The sequence below is a fragment of the Arvicola amphibius genome, chromosome 9 (assembly GCF_903992535.2).
Source record: "Arvicola amphibius chromosome 9, mArvAmp1.2, whole genome shotgun sequence".
Classification (NCBI taxonomy): Eukaryota; Metazoa; Chordata; class Mammalia; order Rodentia; family Cricetidae; genus Arvicola; species Arvicola amphibius.
The window spans coordinates 110,815,256-110,835,882 of record NC_052055.2 but is presented as its reverse complement, the minus strand read 5'-3'; the positions used below and the strand labels follow the sequence as shown (position 1 = coordinate 110,835,882).

At 45.9% G+C, this 20,627-nt stretch overlaps 1 protein-coding gene across 3 annotated transcripts in view; it reads right to left on the bottom strand.

The window, feature by feature from the left end:
* Positions 1 to 20,627, bottom strand: part of Ank3 (ankyrin 3) — a 302,267-nt gene that overhangs the window by 28,185 nt on the left and 253,455 nt on the right. For 2 of the 3 annotated variants that reach the window (XM_038341995.1, XM_038341996.1), the window contains exons 7-13: positions 19,222 to 19,433; positions 17,804 to 18,011; positions 16,229 to 16,325; positions 15,548 to 15,776; positions 14,481 to 14,606; positions 13,666 to 13,788; positions 11,919 to 12,000 (exon numbers count right to left, since the gene is read on the bottom strand). In XM_038341995.1, the coding sequence (XP_038197923.1) occupies positions 11,919 to 12,000; positions 13,666 to 13,788; positions 14,481 to 14,606; positions 15,548 to 15,776; positions 16,229 to 16,325; positions 17,804 to 18,011; positions 19,222 to 19,433 (1,077 nt within the window). Of the gene's footprint in view, positions 1 to 231; positions 7,945 to 11,918; positions 12,001 to 13,202; positions 13,230 to 13,665; positions 13,789 to 14,480; positions 14,607 to 15,547; positions 15,777 to 16,228; positions 16,326 to 17,803; positions 18,012 to 19,221; positions 19,434 to 20,627 lie in introns of all 3 variants that reach the window. The other variant, XM_038341994.1, reaches the window with a different exon arrangement.

Below are 20,627 nucleotides of genomic sequence, written 5' to 3'. Positions count from 1 at the left end.
CATGCTTCCCTAGCTCTCTACGGTGTAGCTGGGTTGAGAGAGGATAGAGCATCTAGGACAGCACACACAGATGACAATGACAGAATGAGAAGCTACGGTTAAACCACTCCACAAGCAATCACGACAGGTCATGCACTAGGGTCTACGAGTTGGAAAGTGTTTACGGACTATGCTGTTTCTCCAGGTCGTGAGCAAAGAGCGCTCAAGAAACCTGACTGCCTTCATTCTCACCAGTCCTCCTACTGCCGGCCTTTCCACTCTTTGATTTTAAAGGTGTTGCCTCTGTTCTCTTATCTCTAGCGGACTTCGTGGTAACTGAAGGCTGGCCACCCCGGGAAGTCTCGGACAACGACGTGGTTCTTGAGGTACTCTCTTCCTCATCGGACAACTCCAACTGCATCTTTTTGTCCTCTTCAGTGAGGCGGTCCACAAGTTTTAGGGTCTCACCACTAATTCCCTTAAAATATTCAATGGGATGTTTACATACCGCCTTAAGCTGACTTTCTCTAACTTTAACGGTGGTGGTGGTGGTGGTGGTGGTGGTGGTGTTGGTGGTGGTGGTGGTGGCGGTGGTGGCGGTGACACAGGTGGATCTTACCTTTACTGGCAACTTGGATGGAGGCAGTTTGGCCTTGCCTTTTTCTGGCTGCCCTCGCTTTTGTGTGGCACATGCTTTTCTGACTGAAACTAGGTTCTCCCTGTGTGTGTTTTTGACTGGAATTCGGGACTTGACATCTACACATGAAGAAGGAGGAAGGGTTTTGTTTTTTTCAGATGGACCAACCTGCCTCGGTTTACCTGCTTTACTGTCTGGCTTATGGTTTGGCAGGAAGACATCTTTTGGTGCAGTGGCCTTTATGGGAAGCTTGGATTTCCGCCTAGCCCCTATTGGTTCCTTCCGCGAATCTCTGGTGCAGTGTCCTTGGATCCCTGGACTCTTTCCTGAGGCTTTCACTGCATTAGCTTTCTCTGTATTACGAGTGGGGGCAGCCCGTCCTGTTAGAACTACGTGATTTGTGGTGTTATCTGTCTGTACAGTGGAAGAATCCAGGTTATTGTTGTTATTGAAGTTATCTTTTTGGAAATCGTGTTTCTCTTGGGGCCTATCGCCCACCTGGCTATCGGGTGCACTTGAGATTACTGCCATCTTTTCGTTTTCTAACCCCTGACAATTGGTCACCACAGCCTCTAGCTTATCTGTCACTTCTCCAGAGCCTTCTTTCTTCATGGTCATGGTAGATGCAGAAATTCCCATTTTTATAGGCGTGCGTGACTTGGGGTCAACTTTTGAGGTGTTAGCAGCGGCGGCTGACTTCTCCAGAGAGCCACTACAGGCTGTGCCTTCCTGACACTCTCCGTTGGTCGGGATGCTGGGGTTGGGTTCGACTGTAGGTGCCTCTATATCTCTTTCTAGATTGGTGTCTACTGAGGTGTCCCCTGACTGTGGCTGTGGGGTGTCAGTGACCATACTGCTATCCCCTTCCCCCTGGGCCCCTGACTTCCCTTCAGGAGTATGCTCACCAATCTGGAAAAATTGGAGCCTCTCTTCCACAAAATCTCTCTTGCTCATGTCAATTGCACCACTGCGGGTCATCTCAAACATTTTTCCTTCATGAAATGGGAAGGGGTTAGGCTCACTAGTTGGGGTACTTTCATCGGTTGGTGTTCTGGCCGGCGTTGTGTCAGGGGTGGTTGCCGGAGACTGGTCGTCCACCGCCAGGCCAAATGGCTTAGTGTCATCTTCCCGAGATTTACCATCAAAAACTTCATTGTCCCCTCGGTTATTGGGCCAAGGGTCAAAATCTAGACCTTTGGTCGCTACCGTTTTAAAAGGAGTGGCGAATTCTTCATCAACTTTGTAACTGAAGTAGGTATCAGGAAACACAGATCTGTCTGGATGTCTCCCTTCCAGGGTGAAAAATTGGGCCCCTGACTTGGGATCAGTCTTCTCTGGGGTTCGGTCAGAGGAAGAGCTTTTGGAAGATGATGGCTTCTCTTCATCCAGCCCCACTTTCCCCTCCTCCTCAATAACTTCCAGTTTACTCTGACTAAAAGAGCGGTCGGCCGGCTTCAGGATGCCCTCTGTCCAGACGTCCTTCTTGGTATCCAGGGTTTGACTGGGGAGTTTAGAGTCACTCTCTGTTAGACCATCATCCTCATCTTGCAGGTCATAGCCATCCAGAGAGTCAATCTCGGTGGCATCCGTGTCATGGGAAAACTCAGCCGTGGTTGCGATGGAACACTCAGTGACGGACTGGTCATTGTTTCCATTCTGAGCCGTTTCGTTCTGAGGTGAGTCAAGGCCAGACTCATTCTCCCTCCCGTTAGTCTCCACCTCTTTTTGGCTGGAAACCTTCGTGGCAGCTGTTTTGGATTTGGCCATGTCTTTCTGTCCTTCGTCAACTTCCTTTAACTTGAAGGTATATTTTTTAACTGGCACAGGTTGATACATGGACTCATCATCGCTGGAGTCGCTGGCTTCAGCGCTGGGAGGGACCGGTGATGGAGGCTGCACTCGGATGACGGGTTCAGCCAGCTGGTACTTGTCACCCTCATCCTGAAGGTTGACCTCAATCATGCCAACCTCCCTTTCAGGGAGATATTGATGTTTCTTATCTGATTCCATCTGGTCGGCATCCAGAGGGGGAGGAGGGGGAAACTCAATATAGGCGACTCGGTTACATTTGGGTCTTGGGGTAGAGTCTTTGCTCATATCACTCTCTGTTTCCCGTTCCGTGGTCACCTGCTTTAGGGGGGCTGATTTCGGCTCCTCCGACTCCGACTCCTCAGAAACCTCGGGGATGGGGCTGGGTTGTCCTGGTATAAAAGCTATGAAGGAGTCTGGCGTCTTAGACGTGAACTCGTAACTCACTTCCTCTGAGCTGGGGGTTTCTGGGGTCAAAGGGCTCTTCCCAGAGCTGTCTAGAAAGGACACTTGTTCTAGAGTATCATCTTCTGGACTGCCCTGGGGAGAAGGAGGCTGCTTTTGCTGTCTAGCTGTATAGAAGGTTCCCCTGGCTTCCTGCACCGTCTTACATTCCTGACTTATGATTTTTTTAACCCCTCCTTGCTGGAGCTCCTTCTCGTACTGTTTCCCCACTTGGACGAAGCTAACATAGACAGGTAAGGTTTTGATCTCCTTCCCTCCCTCCGTCTGGGCTAGTGGAGCAAGCTTCTCCAACCCCTCCATGGAGCCGTGGTCGAACACATCACTAGAGGGAGAGTCCTTTCCCGGGCTAAACTCTAATGAGTCGGGAGATCTGGAGGGAGAGGTCTCGGTTTCATCGAGAGCTGGGCAGAGGCCTACGTAACTCTGTTTGGAAACTTTGCTGATCTCGGAATAGGTAACTTTTTCATCCTCTATGGAATTAAAGTGCTGGCTCTCAACTATCTCTTTGCTCATACTTGACCGGGGCACTTTTTGGGAGAGTTCATGTTTTGGAAATGTTGACTGCTCACAAAACCCATCAGACACGTTAGAAGATGGCATCTTCCTCTCGTCTGCGACCCTGATGGGAATGTGAGAGGCCACTGAGCTCTCGCTTCTCCTGGGAGGATGGTCGAGAGCGCCGCCGGGATGGTCCCCTTCTTTAACAATATACTCCCTGTATAACACTTTCTTGGAGGGAGATTTTACACTCATTTCCTTAATTTCTGAGAGAGAGCCGTTCGTTAACAATTTGTGTTCTCTCTCAGTCACACACATAAATTCATTCCTTGGGTCGGCATTCTCGCTCTCCCCCGGGAGAGCGGCATGACTCTCTCTGGCATCGTGAACAAGCACATGCGAAAGTTTCTCTTTCTGAGCCTTATTGTTATTGGCCCCAGAACTTTCCCACGTTCTAAAGACCTTTCTGTCCCAAGGTCCCTTGGTCGCTAGGTCTGATGTCATGGGACAGGCTGAGTCTTCTTCAGCCTGCTGCTCGGGGAAGAAGTCGGGCATTGCCTTATTTAACATCTCAGGTCTGTGTCTTTTGGCGTCATCGGAGCCAGATTCGTGCACGACAACGTCGTTGCTTTTGGCATGCTCAGTTTTGAATATTGTGACATCATTTTGCACTGGCACTCTCTCCTCGGAGGGGTCTACAGCCTTCTGCTGTTTTTCTCTAGCAAAACCTGGGTGTGTGGGCAGCTTGTTTTCTAGAGTTTTCTTAACTGGGATTCGGGATGGGCCGTCCAGATTTTTCTCGTCTTGAGAAGGGTCCTTACTTTTTGCGCGTGTGCCTTGTTCAAATTTTAACCGAATGGAACTGAGTTTAGATTGCTTGAGCTGAAATCCAGACTGGGGCCCTTCTGGTCCTCGGCTCTGAGCACTGACAGTTCTTTTGGCTTCCTCTGTAGGCTGGCCATCCTCACTCTGTTGGGAAGGGACCCTCTTCTCTGGGCTGCTGGAGCCACTGGGTGTCTTCCTTTCCTCAGCCTGAGGGACACCTCGTCCATCTGGGCCACGCTGCCTGGCCTTAACCCACTCGTCATTGGATGCCAATAGCTCTGTTAACACCTTCTCGGGACTACTGCTGGTGGAACTCTGAGAAGAGTATTCCTTGCCATTTTGGGGGCGTGGCTTTTTCTCCGGGGACTGCAGTTCATCGTTTAGTTTCTCGGTTTTGTCACGAAAAAACTGTGACACCTCAGTCAGTTTCTCTTCGGCCTCCTTCACGGTCCTGTCCACCCTATCTTCATATATCAACTTCTCTCTACCTCTGTCTAGTCTGTCCTCGGACAAGTGCATCCACACGGCATGTTTTGGACCACTGACATTACCCGCATAGTGCAACACTGCCATTTTATCAAAATGCTCGTCTTTAGACACTCTCCCTACCCCATTTTCAGACACATCTTTATAGATTTTGGAGAGGATTTCTTTTTTGGGGGCAGTGGCTACTTTATCTCTGGAGCGCTTATCAGACCTCTGTAACTCTGAGCTAGGGGGTCCTGCAGGGTCTGTCACCGATTCCTCGGTATCAGAGTGAGAAACATCTAGCTTCTCTGACAGAAGCATTTTCTCAGCAAACCTGTACGACTCCCCTCTTAGGTCTGACAGCTCGTCATCATGGTATTCTACGGAGTGCTGACTCAAGAGCTTCAGTGTTTTATACGACTCATCGGACAGGAGTTGTGCGGAACTAGGGCGGCTATCTTCTTCTTGGGACACTGGAGTATTTACTCTGGAAGATTCCAGATAAGAAGGCAAGGACTCTTCAGCTGCAAGTTCTTCATCGTCTTGCGGACCCTGCTCCTCGGGGCAAGGAAAAGCATCGTGTTTCTCTGGCAGAAAATCTTTTAAGTTAATATTTCCCCGGGATAAGTCTTTCTGACACACAGATACTTCCTTCTCTGGATGCTTTTTGGTCTCTCTAATAATGACTTCAGTGGGTTCGGCTTGGTTACCTTTTTCGATGTGGACTTCTATTATACGCTCCAGTTTGGGTTTCATTTGGCTGTCCTTCTCTGCGTGCTGGGCTGAGATCTCAGCAGCAGACTTGGGAACATCTGGAGACATGGCCGACTTGTGTTCAAACAGCCCTGCCAGCTCTTTGGAAGGGTCTCGCCCGGACTGAAAGGCTTTCATAATGTCATGGACGGACATGGTTTCCTCAATTCTTTCTGAGGTACATTCACTGCCCGGAGGGGAGTGATACACCATCCTGGTGGTCGTGGTGATATGAGTCTCTTCTTTGACACACATGCCTTTACTTAAAACCCGACTATGGTCCTCTTCCTCGCTACTGGCTTTCATTTGAAATGCTTTGACTTTTTCCTTAATGCTAGAGGTGGTGGTAGGCTTTGGCTCCAACTCCATAAATGTAGGTGAAGGTTTGGGAGACACGGGGTCCTCTGGCTGGGACTGGGGGATCTCCCCAGTAGAGGGTTCATAGCTCCTAATCACATGGACCACTTCAGTCCTTGTCTCCGTGATGACGGGAGGGATGGGGACTTCATGGAAAAGCGGCTTAGGGCCCGTGCTTTCGGCACTTTGTGGGGCTGATGGTGTTTTCTCACTCCTGGTTTCAAAGCCACTGTCGGACAAGGGACTTTTATCTTGGTCATGTTGAGAAAAGTCATCAGGAGATTCTAAGATGGCATCTGATCCAAAAAATGAGTCAGCCATCTTGCACAATTCCTTCTCGGAGGTGGAAGGCCTCATGGAGGCTGGTGGCATTTTGAGTTTATGCTCCTGCAAGGCCATGGCTGGCTTTAAAATCCTTTTCTGTCTCTCCTCTCCGTCCTTCTTGGCATCTTCAAACTTGTACTTTAAGTTGGTCAGTGAACTGCCCCCAATGTCATTGGTCAGGTAGTCAATGACTCTAGTCAAGTTGGCCTTCCCGTGCACTTTCTCAGGCAGAGGTGGGGTGTGGCTGGCCGCAGCCTGCCTGGCTTCTTGTATTTCCTCAGAACTAAATTCTATCCAGTCATCCTCTGGAGAATGTCCTTTGTCACTCTTTGGGGATTTGGGTGGCCCCTTGCTGTCGACACATACATCCTTTTTGAGGATCTCACTGACTTTCACCAAGTCTTCCTTCACTTTCTCGACGATTTTGAAAGGCTCTTCGTCATCTATCCTCCCTTCTTTCGGAAGGTCGGGTTGGAATGGCTTCTCCTCAGGCACATCCGTCTGCAGGATGGCGGTCATTCTCATGAGGTCCTCCTTCATTTCAGCCACGTCCTTTAAGATCTCCTGACTGGAAGATAAAGAAGATGGCGCCGACAGCTTAAGGGCAGAAGGCGTGAGGAACAGAGACGACGTAACGGGGGATGAAGTTCGAGTGAAGTGGGGCTGAGGACGCGTCTCCGTAGTCAATGTTTTAACGGGTGACAGCAGAGCCGCTGCCGATTTTGTGAGCGAATTAGAGTCTGGAAGTTTCTTCAGTGCTGGTTCCGACAAAACATTGACTACCGAGTATACTGGCACTGTGATTATTGACGACGTTACGGATGAGGTAGTAGCAGAGATTGAAGACCCGAGGGAGGCGTAGAGTGCACTTGCGGAGGAAGTTCTCAGAGACTGAAAAGCCGAGGGGGCTGCAGAGACGTACGACCTGAGTGGGGAAAAGGGCATGGCTGCTGTGGTAGAGAGCGCTTTCTCCACCGCGTCAGTGGCTGTGCTCGCCACCGAGCTCACGGCGTTTGTGGCTGTAGAAATTTTGTCCTGTAACGTGGCAGTGGCTTTGCATCCGTTAATTAAAGCTGAAGGTGAAGGATACTTCAGAGGAGACACGGACCCATTGACTAGCGCTACCTCTGCGTGTCCAGACATCTGCTTTAAGGGGGAGGAGAGAGAGGATGCCATTGTAGCTTTAGCTGACGAGAGGACATCAGCCGCCGACTTAGTTGGAGACACCACTGACTTTAAAGGGGAAGAGATCAGCGGCGCTGCGGACGTGATAATGGACTTAAATGGCAAGCTTGAGGAATACATAGTAATGTTTGATTTGGGGGAGGCAGGGGGTGTCATAGTAATGGATGACCTCTCCAAAAGAGACCCTGCGGTCGTCACTGGAGAAGTTCGAGAGGAAAAGGTTGAGTTGGGCGCCAGCCCCTTTAAGGGTGTGGCCTCGGTGACTGTGGGAGCTCTCCCCAGGGTACCAGAGGCAACCTGGATATTGTAGGGAGATGGCGACGCCACCGTTTTTATTGGCGAAGACATTGTCCGAAAAGATCTAATAGGAGATGCCACGTCACTAATGGATTTGACTGAAGATGTCGTTGATGCGCCTAGTGTGGATTTGATTGGAGAAGGAGTCGAAACAGACCATACGGATTTTAACGGAGAAGCTGATGGTGTGTTAGAGGAAGAGCTGGATAAGGAGGCGAAGCCTGACTTGGCCGGCCCGGGTACTGTGCTTGGAGCTGTGGTCCAGGACTGGTATGGTCTTGTAGAAAAGAATGGCTTGTATGAGCAAGTGGTGGGGAGGGATCTTGCTGTTCCTGAACTCCGTTCAACTGTTTCTTAAATTTTAAAATGAAAAAAAATCAAACACAAAATAAAAACCAACAAAAATGGTTGAGAAACAGAGAAGAGACCAGAGAAAAAAAAAATTGGTCAGTAAACTTGGAAATATCGCAGAAGCAAGTACAGTTGTTTGCATGATTTGGGATGGGAGAGGCAAAAAAAAAAAAAAAGAACGAACGATTTGAGCAAAAGAGGAAAAATAAACATGAACGGACATGAAGAACCTGAAGTTAAAAAAAACAAAGACGATGGCTGAGCAGGAATGGAATGGTATACAAGAAAAGCGCACAGCAGCCACAGAGGCCAACAATGTGACGGAGGAACACAGGCAAAGCACCAACAATGACAAGGACAAACACGATGGAAAACGGCCTCCTTACTTCCTATTGACTTTCTTGTGTGCTGGGTTACAAACAGCAGCAGCCATTCTGTTTTGCCTGTATACATACATATGTCTGTTTTGCGCAACCACAGAAAGTGTCTTAAGACTCTCGAATGTTTCCTCTGCTACAGCTTGTCCACCATAAATTGCACCTAGTTAGAACCATTTCAAAATGTGAATCCACAATTCAGTAGTTGAAACTCTTTTTCTTTTTCTTTTCTTTTTTCTTTTTTTTTTTGCTCTCCTTTTCAGAAAAACCACTCAAGCTTTATCATGCAGAGTCCAAAATAACTAGTAAAAGACAGGCAACTGGTGTGCAAACTCTGAAGCCACTGGATTTTTTAGATCTGTTTCTCCCATGCAGGATTGGTTACGGTTCACACCCATAAAAAAGCCAATAAGAGCAAGAAATTGCCTGAGTCAGAGCTGTCAACCCAAAACTTAAACCAAAGAGGAGGAATGTTTGCATCGATGCTTTTTCCATGCAGTATATTCCTTCAGATGAGGGGGGAAAGAAAATGTGAGATGAAATGATTTTTAAGATGCATGTGTACAAACACACATACAAAGGGGGGAAAACAGAAAATATGGTTCACGGTTACCAGAGCAAGCAAAGCAACTGAAAACATTTGATCATGCGGCGATTTATCGTGGCCAACAAGCCAATGAGGAAATACAGTTTCAAAGCAGTATTATGCATGGTATATATAATGTTCAAAAATACTTTCTCAAGAACAGTTGGAAAGAAGAGTACACTTTTTCCATGAGAGGTGAAGTCGTGGTACCTTTTGAGATTTTTTTAAGGAACTTTGTGATACATTATTAAATATATCTGCCACAAAAGGGACTCCATATCTAGAGCTTGCTTCATTATAAGGAGAAAATAATTTATATCTTGACCCCCCCCCCCTTCCCCATAATCTGGTCTACTTTTAACTCTCAAAAGGTATCGTGGGGGAAATCCAAAAAGCACAAATATATTTTGAAGACCCCATATGTCAAGTACCTACAGCGGCATAAGGTACAAACGTCTACATTTATCAAATGCAAAGGTATGGATTCTGGCACCTTTCTAGAATATTCCTCATATTCTTGGTAACTTCCAAACACTGCAACAGCCATGAGGAAAGATGGGTCCAATACCAACATTCTTCACAAAACAGGCAAGAAACCCACACGTGAGGTGGGTACACACACGCAAGCTTAGCTATCTCTAGTTCCATAACTCAAACAGAGCCAGCTGCTCACAGGGTAGGAATGCCTGCCGAGGGCAAACCAGTGTCCCACGCCAGAGATGAGTACAGTCTTAATCCAAAAAGGCAACCATTTACAGTGACAATGAGATGTGCAGAGGGCATGAGGACCTCCATCATTTATGCTCTTCTTCACGCTGTGCCCAGGCCACTGCTACAGCCCTACCAGTGGGTTAGCAGCTACCCTCACAAGGGTGAAGATTCCATTCCTAGTGTGCATTGAAAGGCAGACATTTAGAACATGCCCTTTTCTAATGCTAGGTATCAGCCTTACTGAAGCAGAGGGGCTAAGGCAACCTCATACAGGCATGACTCAGTCTGGCCATTAGTACCAACATCCTACTGCTTCACCTGTAGGAAAAGGCCATATTGTAGACACATGGCTGGGTGAGCCCTTCGATTCAATGATTTGGGCTCAGTGTGTGTTTCGAGAGTTGCTTTAAAAAAAAAAAAAAAACTGCCAGAAACTGGGAAAGGGCCTCTATTATTTGGTTTAATAAAGAAAATATTTTTTTAAAAGATTTTAGTGTATGTGCACATGAATGCAGGTACTGTGGAGGTACAGAAGAGGATGCTGGATTCCCCTGGAGCTGGAGTTCCATCCAGGCTATTGTGATCTGTCTGATGCGAGTACTGGGAACTGAACTCGGGTCCTCTACAAGAGCACTAAGCATCTTCATCACCGAGTCATCTCTCCAACCCTTCACAAAATGTCTTTTGAAGTACATCTCTGATTTCTCACTTTGAATGGGGCTGCCAATTATCACCTGGCTGTACATTTTCTGTTTTAGTGACACCCACTTCATGCATGACATCCTTTGTGAGCATGGCCCACTCTGGACATTGGGCGGTTAACAACAGACGCCCCAGGCAGTAGGGAAGGGGGCAGAGGGATGGGGGAAGTACACAGCACGCACCGCGCCTTAGGTTTCAGGTGTCCGGACAACTAACGCCTCGGAGACGCAGTAAAGGAAATCCTCCTGTCTCATAGCATCTCTGACCTAAAGTAGTTTCTCCAACAAGCCTGTCTGAAGCCTGAGAATGTTACCTTAGGGATTCCAACAACTATTCAGTGATGGTCTCAAAAGAAAAACAACAGAGTGTTATACCAAATAAACTTAACTGAAAAACCAAATAGCCACAGGCATGGCCCACTTTTCTGTTCTATCACAACAATAATTCATTCCAGACCTCCAGTTCCTGAGGGATAGAGCTGTGGAGGAGACTTCTTCTAACTCTTCTGCTAGAGGAAGAAAGTCAGGTCTGAGGGAATGTTCAAAAACATGGTAGGCTTGCTGTTTATGTTCCTCTTACATTCTACATTTGGAATCTGAACACAAAATCTTTTCTGACAGAGTTAGTGTCAGATGCACTGCGCTATGTAATGGAGCGGTTCCCTGCTTGTGTGTCATATGCATGCTGACCCACAGACCTCAGGAGAGGTGGGGGCAAGCAAGACTATCGCTCTCACCGTGACAGCTCCAAACTTGGAATCAATGACAAAGTATTTCCATCTACATTTTCTTTAAGCTACCGCTCTCCATTGGTTACAGGACCCGGTGTTGATCACACAGGGCACTGTACCCTCTACTCACAGTTGCTTCTGGGGTTGGAGCTAACTCTAGGCTATGGTGACAGCGGGATGGGAACACCGCAACCACGAGGGAGGAAAAGGTAGTCAACGGAGAGAGAAAGACAGAACATGACCAAATAAACTGAACCACCTTACAAGCCAGTTACGAGTAAATTCAGACAACCACTAGAACCAAGGACTTTACCAGCCTAGTCTAAGAATAGCCTTAGAATTGAGATCTCGATGGAAGGCAGAGAGGAGATGGGATAAGAAGTCCATAGACTGTGCTACCCCCAGAAGGAAGTATCTGAGTCTCACAAAGGGAAAAGAGCTCGAAGCACGATGTGACAGTCTAGCTCAGATTAAGAGAACTGAGATGACAAAGTGACCTAGCCTGTGCCACCACAAATAATACACACCTTCCCTTCTGAGCACAGACTTAAAGGAACACTGGTACTTCTCTCTGAGCATATTAACAATTACCAAAGTAAAACAGTTTACGGAAAAAAAAAAATTAGTGACCAGCTTCAAGAACAGAAATCATTTTCAGCTATGACCCGGGGTATCTGTTGTATCTATGTCTTCAACGATGTAATGGAACATTAAATTTCATAATAGGGTTATGAAATTTACTCTGTAGGCAATTGCTTCGGGTTATCCATTTCCCAAATGACATAAGAATTTAGTGTGTATAGAAAAAATGTCTCTTCTTCTACAAAAATCGACACAGGTTAGAGAATGCGTTAGGAGACTCACTCAGGCCAGGCTCAGTCAAGTAGCTGTAGCGCTTACGTAAAGCTAGAGACGCGAAGCTTTGCCGTCGGTCTGCTTTCTCAGCCTGCAAAAGAAGAGAAGAGACCATTTCCACCTTCCCTGTGACACCTTTACTCCTTGAAACATTTCATTGTCTGGGACGGGCATGTCTTGTCCACCCTTAGGCCTTATTTCCCCCTTGAGGGGTCTATGACCCCCTTCCCTCAACTCTCAATATAACCATGATGTAGAAGGCAAAAAGCGCACCCACACAGCAGACTGGGGGGGGGGCTAGAAAGGTTGGGTGGCGAATTCCTGCCAGTTTGTTATATTGAAAGCACACATGTCACACAATCCACTCACTACGTGAGTACACTCGAGGAGAAATGATACAGAAAAGTATCACCCACGGATCCACTGTGGGTACATAGGGGAGATGCGGTAACAGACAGGTGGACAGCCTCAGCGGCAGCTGTGCGCCTTGAATTGCCATTGTCATGGACAGCTCGCTATTGACAATGACTGTGGGTTCTTAAAAATCCAATTATCACAAAGCTTACAGAGAAATACACAGTGACAGCTTAGGGAAAGCTCTTGCAAAACTGAACAATGGCACTCTTAAAAAAAATGGCCAAGATAGGGCTGGATACATGGGCCGGAGGTTAGGTCCCAGTGCCCACATCAGGAAGCTCACAGTCTCCCAGGGGGATCTCAGGGCCTTTCCTGGTCTCCTGGGGCATTACATTCATGTGTACACAGCCACACAGAAACACATATACACATAAGTTAAAAAAAATGAAAAAATTTTTTTTTTAAAATGGCTAAGATAAATTCTTTTGCTGGAATGGCAAATGTCTATCTGCAGTTAGTGAGAAAATACATTACATAAAACATAGTTGATTATACAACACAATTCCATGTAATAACCAAGTCTTGAGCTAGTGCTGACAACACAGCGGGGAGCCAGAGGGCAGTGGGTAGTAAAAACACACCTGTGAAATTTAATAAGTTTACGCATGGCAATCTGTCATGTATAAAGATGCTTAAATGACGCCAGGTTTTTCATTAACTAGTTTATTGATTTTGCAGAATACACGGAAGCACACTCCTATGTTCATGGGAAGAGTGAGCCACTTTAAGGAAAAACAGCTAACTCTACCTCACATAGGTTAAGATGTACACAGCATTTAGACTGTTCCTACAGTTCAGCCCGCCGCAACCTTTTTCCACACATATCCAACATCTAGTCTACCTTGGAGAGAATAAAAGCAGAAGGGTTCGTATTACCTCATCATCTTGATCTGACTCTGTCTCCTTTTGGTCCCAAGATGCATTGCAGAGACAAGGAATATTATAATGGACAGCAGGGAAAAGAGTGTCAGGATATGAAAAAGGACTGAGTAGGGAGCACACAAGGCAAGCTGGTTTAGAAAGCACAGCAAATCAAAAGAAGCCAATAACAGCATCACGGACCACACATCCACGGCAAATTAACACGTGACAGTCATTTGGGGGCATAACGATCTACACACTACCAGCGGAAGCAATCCACAGAGGACTCCATCACACAGACGGGTAAGAACAGGACACCACAGCAACAAGACGCCATCTACACACGGAGACTAACACAACTCGAGTTTCAGGGGTTTTCAGAGTGTCACAAAGCATTCCTTCATTACATACCAAGGGCCCATTGCCTCAAGACCGGGGTGGGGGGTAAATGTGGAAATAAACCAGTCTTAAAAGATACCTTTTTATGTGCGGGTAGAGTAATATTTAAGTTGCAAACAGCTGTTTGGGGTAATCCCTTTGTTGTCTTCGGCTCTTTCAGGAAAGACAGACGGCCACAGGGTTCTTGGCTGGTGTCTCTCACCTAGAAGAAATTTGGGAAATTGATTACATAAAGAGACAGAGTCTGGCAAGGTACCAGGGGCTCAGTTCTGGGTTTAAACAGTAAGACGGCCACCCACTTGTCTCGCTGGGCTATGTGCGTTATCTGTCTTCCTACGAATTTAAAGTTTCAGTGTTTGAAACATGGAACAGCAAACGGTGTGTACCACCTGACTCTGCCCGAACCCTCATGGAAACACAAACCAAAGTTAACTACGTATGCTCCATATGGTCCATTTTGCATTGGGTTGCTTCATTTTATAAACGTTCCTTTGAATTATTTAATTTTTATATTTTGGGACATTTTGAGACAGGGTCCTACTATGTAGATTTGGCTTGGCTTGGAGCTCACTATTGTACAGCAGGCTGGCAAACTCACAGAGATCCACCTGCCTCTGCCTCCTCGAGTGTTGGGATTAAAGGTGTATACCACTACACTGGGTTCCATTTCCTTACATTTAAATAATAAATATATGGATGTTCATTTACCAATAACAAACTTTTCTTAGCTTGAAAATTCATCCTAGGGGAATAAGAACAAAATCTGACCTTGTTCTTAAGTCATATTTAGTGAGTTAACTCAAACTAAATAAACCAATAAACCATTAAAAAAAAGAGCAATTATTCTCTTGGAATTTTAAAATAATCGCAGAGTCGATGTTAAAGGTGATTTACCTTGATGGAAAATGGCAGTCTATTTTCTTTGAAAGAATAGAAGTTAAAAACAAGCTGCTGAGCTCCTTTGGTGAGAGGGGCCAGGTTTCCATAGCAATCAACGAATATGGGCTTTCCTTCCAGAACCTTCCAGAGTAAAAGAAATACACAATTTAAAGTTAACTTGACCTAAAAGTATTTTGAGAGTTTTTAAGTCAGATAACATCCAAAGACCGATATAATTACATCACTATGAGAAAATGACTTCTGTGAGGTTGTTTGCTTTAAAAATATGTCTGGGCGCTTACACTGCAACAGCCGATATTAGCAGCTATTATTACAGACAGAAATATAACAGAACTACCTTTCTTTTCCAACAACTTTAAACATGTCAGAGAAAATGCCTGCCATTCCCTTACGTAGACTGAGAGAGATCTGTCGTTTTTTTTTTTTGGCTGACTGATGCTCACACGATCTCTGGGTTTGAAAAAGGAAAATTGTGGTCCTGTGTGTGGAAAGTGATCACACACGCACGCACACAGACACACACACGCACACGCGCACACGCGCACACACTCAAGATGGCCATCAGATAATGGAGAGTAGTTTAGATTCATTAGCATTCTGTTTTAACCACCTGACTGAACTCAACGCACTTAAATATTCTGAAGATGAACCCATTTTAAAGTTTTAAAGATATTGATCATTTCCTTAAGTGTCTTTCAGTCATTTTAGATTTCTCTGTTGAGAGTTCTCTGTTTAGGTCTGTACTCCATTTTTTATTGGATTATTTGTTCTTTAGATGACCAGTTTCTTTAGTTTTTTTTTTTTGGTATATTTTGGAGATCAGATGCATCTGGCTTATTTTATGGCTGCGGGATTTGGTGCTGTTCTTCATTCCAGCAGAGGATATTGATTTGTGAGTCTAACCCTAAATAAATAACCCTCTCTTATTCAGGAAAAAAAAAAGTTTTAAATAAAACACGAACGTCCTTGATATCTCTGTACAGTATGTGCCACTACGGCTCCCAAATAAGCCCATATCTGGGGGGTGCAATAACAGATACTCATTCCTGTGACCCCCGTACCTCAATGTCTTTGCTCCTGGCAACCTCCTCGAAATTCTCCTGCTGCTCGAGGGTCTTGTCTACCCTGTCGTCCGTCATGCAGAAGCACCGCAGGCAGGACTCCACTGGGTCATTCGTTTTGGCAAAAACAACAAACTTGGCCATGTAAGGGACGCATATCAACTCTCTGTACAGCTGTGAGGCTAGCCCTACGGTTTCTAAAACCTGGTGGCAGTCTGCGAGCCAAAACCTGAGAGAAACAAGACACAATGTGTAAAAAGGAAAAAGCAAAACCCAGTAATAGAAAAAAAAAATTCAAAATAAACCCCAAAGAACTCACAATGAAGAAAATCAGGGGCTGGGGGTATGACCCCCTGGTAGACCAAATTTTCAACATGTTTATCCCCAACATCAAAAATTAATCAAATTATGAAGAGCAATGAAAACAATCAGAGTCTAATAGATCCCAAGTCAAGCATTATAAAATCGCTCATTTAAACGGCAAAAATATTTACTCTCTCACAAGCAAAAAGCAATGTATTCCTCAACAATAATTTTTCTAAAAAAAAAATTAAGGACCTTCTTATCCTCTCCCATAAATTGAAAAGTAATTAATTATATTGACAGCAACATTTTTTTACTTCCCCAGAAGGTAGTGAGAAAATGAATTGCGTGGCGCTTCTGGAACTTTCACTTCCATACCTGGCCGAAACATTGGTAGTGAAGGAGACACAGTCCTTTATGAAGGTCAGAGGTGTGGTTCCTGTGATGTCCTCCCACTGAGCGGGCGAGGTGCCCCCTGGGAATGGCACAGACAGAGTGACTTTATCATAAAGCGGCTCCCTGCAGACTAACTGCCCATGACCTGGCTGTTCTTCGGGCAGCCGCTAAGAGGCTAGCTATGGCGTTCAGCATTCAGCGACTGACTGACTACCTTCGTGCTCCTTCATACTCTTACCTGCTAGTTCACTGGAACTCACAAATACATAGATCATTTTCTCTTTGTCTGGATCACAAGGGGTCATTTGTTAAGTGTAACCGCTTCGCAGTTTGTCACTTCAGGAGTGTTGGGGGGTGGTGTGTGTACGAGTATTTGTGGGTGGGGGCGTGTATAGATGTGTGCGTGTGAGTATGGGTGTGTGTGTGGGGAGGGGTGGAGTGTAGGGTGTGGGTGCATGAATCCAAACGGGTTCACAGTCCAGAGGTTGATAGAGGGTGTTTTCCTCACCGCCCACCTTAGTTTTGGAAACAGGGTTTCTCACTGAATCTGGAGCTCACTGATTCAGTTAGGCTGGTCTGCTAGTGAACCCCGAGAGCTGCCTGCCTTTGTCCACCATGGCCTTTGCTGGAGGTACAAACAAGTGAGTTCTGGGGATCACGCTGACGCAGCAGGCACTTCAGCAACGGAGCTATCGCCCTAGTCTCTCGAATAGGTTTTGTTTGTAAGTGGGGTGGGAAATTATCAAGGAAGTTTAGGAAGCAGCTCATTTGTCCTTGGCTGAAATAATCACATTTCCTGAGAGGGGGGGAAAAAAACAGAACTGGACATCAAAGAGGATGACGAAGCCCTCACTTTGCTTGTCTTTGATTTGAGCTCAGCGGGAAATCAGGGACAATCAAAGGTTCAACTGAAGTCTGGATTCTAGAGTTCCTTTTGCATTTGTGTGTGTGTGTGTGTGTGTGTGTGTGTGTATGCGTGTGTGTGTGTGTGCATATATGTCACACACTTATGAATCTGTGGGTGTGTGTATGTGTAGGTCAGAACTTGCTAGATTCAGTTCTTCTGTCATGTGGGTTCTGGGTATTGAACTTGGGCTGTCAGGCTTGCCCACAAGCGCCTTTACTTGCTGAGCCATCCTTAGGGCTTGAGGTCTGGAGTCTAGGTACCTAAAACAAAATGGGGTTCTAAGGCTTGGGTGGCACTGATGAGCACAGCTGGGTGACACCAGTTCAGGCCATGGAAGATCTTCCCCTCAAACTCATTCATTTCCCTTGTCCAAAGGATTCTGACCTCTGTCATGGTTGCCAAGAATTTCCCTACGCATTCCAGTTGAGTTGCTAACACCTCCACAACACTAAAATGGCTTGATTACTAATCCACTAACATCAGGAAACAACCTCGAGGTTTAAATATCCCAGTAGTCCCTGGTGGGAATTCTTCCACTGAGAGCATGCATGGAAGAGGTTAAATGCATGACTTATTCCTTGTTTCCTACTCTCTGTACCTCTGCACACAGTCACGGCAGACATAGTGTTGCTCCGGGGAAGGAGCCAAACCTGTAATGCTGCAGAGGAGACGAAGGTTGGGCGTGGTGTCCCCCTTGTACCCGTTGGACACGCCTTCTCCTGAGGGTGGGGGCACCGGAATGGTCATGGTGATTGGCTTATGGAATTTCCTCCTTCTTGGTTCCACAGTGACAATCGGGCTAAAAGTCGCCTTGTTTCCAAGGGTCTTCTTCACAATCTCCTCTGGAACAGGCTGAGCCTACAGACAGGGTAAAAAAACAAAGGCAAAACCTTAAATAAAAATAGACATTATTATTATTATTATTATTATTATTATTATTATTATTATTATTTAATCAGAAGATGTAATTTTAGTTGAGAATGGTGAGAGGACACCTGACAACAAAATCCATGTCTGTCTTTACCCTTTCTCTCACGCTTCAGGAAGGCAGAGGAACGAAAGGACCCTAACATGGGCAGGAATGGTTTTCTCAGGGGAGTGGACCATAACTGGCTTGCTGGGAGGAGGGACACCCAACTCTCAGAGCAAAGAGGAGGAAAGCAAGAACAACCTTATTACATGCTAACCCTGTGCCGGATGCCCCCCCCACCCCCAAAAGCCTCGCAAAATCACCCTGTATACAAAAAAAGTAAACGGAGGCTCTCAGCGGTGAGGACACTCTACAACAGAAGGGATGAGTTCTACCAGCCAGGCCTAACTTACTCCATTTGGTGTCTATGCAGTCTGGGGAAGTGGTCCAGCATGGGGTCATGTGAAGGGAACCTTACTGACACAGAGGGCTTGCCACTGCTTACAACCCCACCCCCCAAACAACCCCTCAGAATGAGAGTCTGTCCTCACAAAGGAAAGCTGACATTTGTTCAGTTCAACTTTTAATCACTTTATTAACAACAAAAATGATCATTTCATTGTTTCTCTGTTTATCTTATGCAATAAAACAAACGTTAAAGGCTAGACTGCCTGAAATGAGTAAATACAAGAAAGGTCATTTTTGCCAAGACGTGTCTTTCTCAAGTGCTCTCCGCCTTGCTTTCTGAGACAAGGTCTCTCGCGATAGGGAGCTAGCGGTTTGCCAAGACTGCCTGGGATTCTCCTATCTCTGCTCTTCCCCCATCCTCGGCGTATGCCCCCATACCTGTCTGTCTCTTTTTAAATGGGGCTGGGGATCGAACTCACGGTTCTCATGCTTGCTCAGAAAGCATTTGCCAGCTGAACCACCTCCCCTGCTCTGAGTCTTTTAAATGGAAATTTGCTAAAAGTACATAATCTTGTTTGACAGGTCGGTAAGCTCACTTCATGCTTAAACACTTTCCATTTGAGATAAGTCAACAACACCCCCAGTCTAATTATTGATATCACAAAGGATGAATTACTGCCGTGCTTCTGGAGCAAGACATGCTCATGAGTTCTTTACATGTACAGAAAGTCGAGGCTTTGCGATCAGTACCTGGAGACCCACTCTGATCCTTTTGGTTAAGGCACCCTCTGGGAAAGATGCCTGGACCAGGGGTACGGTAGTGCTGCTCAGAATCCCGCCTTCAGGACCAATCTGGTTGCTTTCCTGCTTAATCCGGGAAACTACTGCGAAATACTGGGGGAAATCCTTTGTGATGATCCTGCAGATCCGCTTCGTCCCCAGCTCTTCTGGGCTGTCAAGCTCTGGAAGATGGAAAGGATGAGAAGCCATGAGCAGGTGTCTTTGCACACAGCCCCGCCATGAACAGGTGTCTTTGCACAGATCCCCGCCATGAGCAGGTGTCTTTGCACACAGCCCCGCCATTGGCAGGTGTCCTTGCACATAGCACCTTGACACCCATTGGTGTATAAAATAATTTTAAAAATTGTTTTTTTGACACAAGGTCTCATGTAGCCCAGACAGGACTCAAACTCACTAGATAGCCAAGGATAAACTTGGATTTCTGATCCTTCCAGTTCTCCTCACTCTCCCTCCAAGTGCTAAGATTATAGGCATGTGCCGTTCATTACATCCCGTTTTCTGGGGTGTTGAGGACTGAACCCTGGGCTTCAAACATACTGTACAAGTACTCTGGCAGCTGAACCATAGTCCCAGCCCAGGAAGGTAATTTTTAAAATCTGAATTGATACTCTAAAACATGCACATTGAACATACAAGGTTCCATGAGACATTTCAGCTCATGTATGCTATGTAATGCATGAATCATTCACATACATTGACCTTCTCAAAGGTTTCCTTTGTAGCTTCTTGAAATGCACGTCCACCCCTGTAATGGAGCTCACCCAGTTTACTGTATAGCACCACGGCAGAACACTTTGTTCCTATGTACTGTAACTTTGTACCGATGCTCAACCTCTTCCCAGCCTCTCCTACCCACCATTCTACCTTCAGTTAGTATAAAGCCAACTTTGTGACCCCCATGCCTGCCTGTAAGATCATGTAGTGCTTGTCTATTGTGCCTGCTTCAACTCCCAATCTTAATAGTTGGTTATCCTTCTACTTAGTAGGTATAGCATATCTATCTATCTATACACATAATACATAAATACATCCATACACATATATATACATTTATATATGTATAATATATAAATATATTATATGTTTATATATACATAAACAGGGATCATACAATACCAAGCTTTGCAAAGATACCATAAATCTATTAATAAATTCTGCTTGGGAGAACAAACATCTTTAACACTGGACTTGGTGGACAGTCGTGGTGTATGTCTAGTTGGGTTTAGGGCAAACCTTCCTGTCCAAGACTGGAAATCCAGAGCTTTGGTAAAAGGCTGAGGGTGGGGCTGAAGATGGCTCCTTGGTTGAAAGTACTTCCTACTCTTCTAGAGGATTCCAGTCTAGTTTCTAGCACC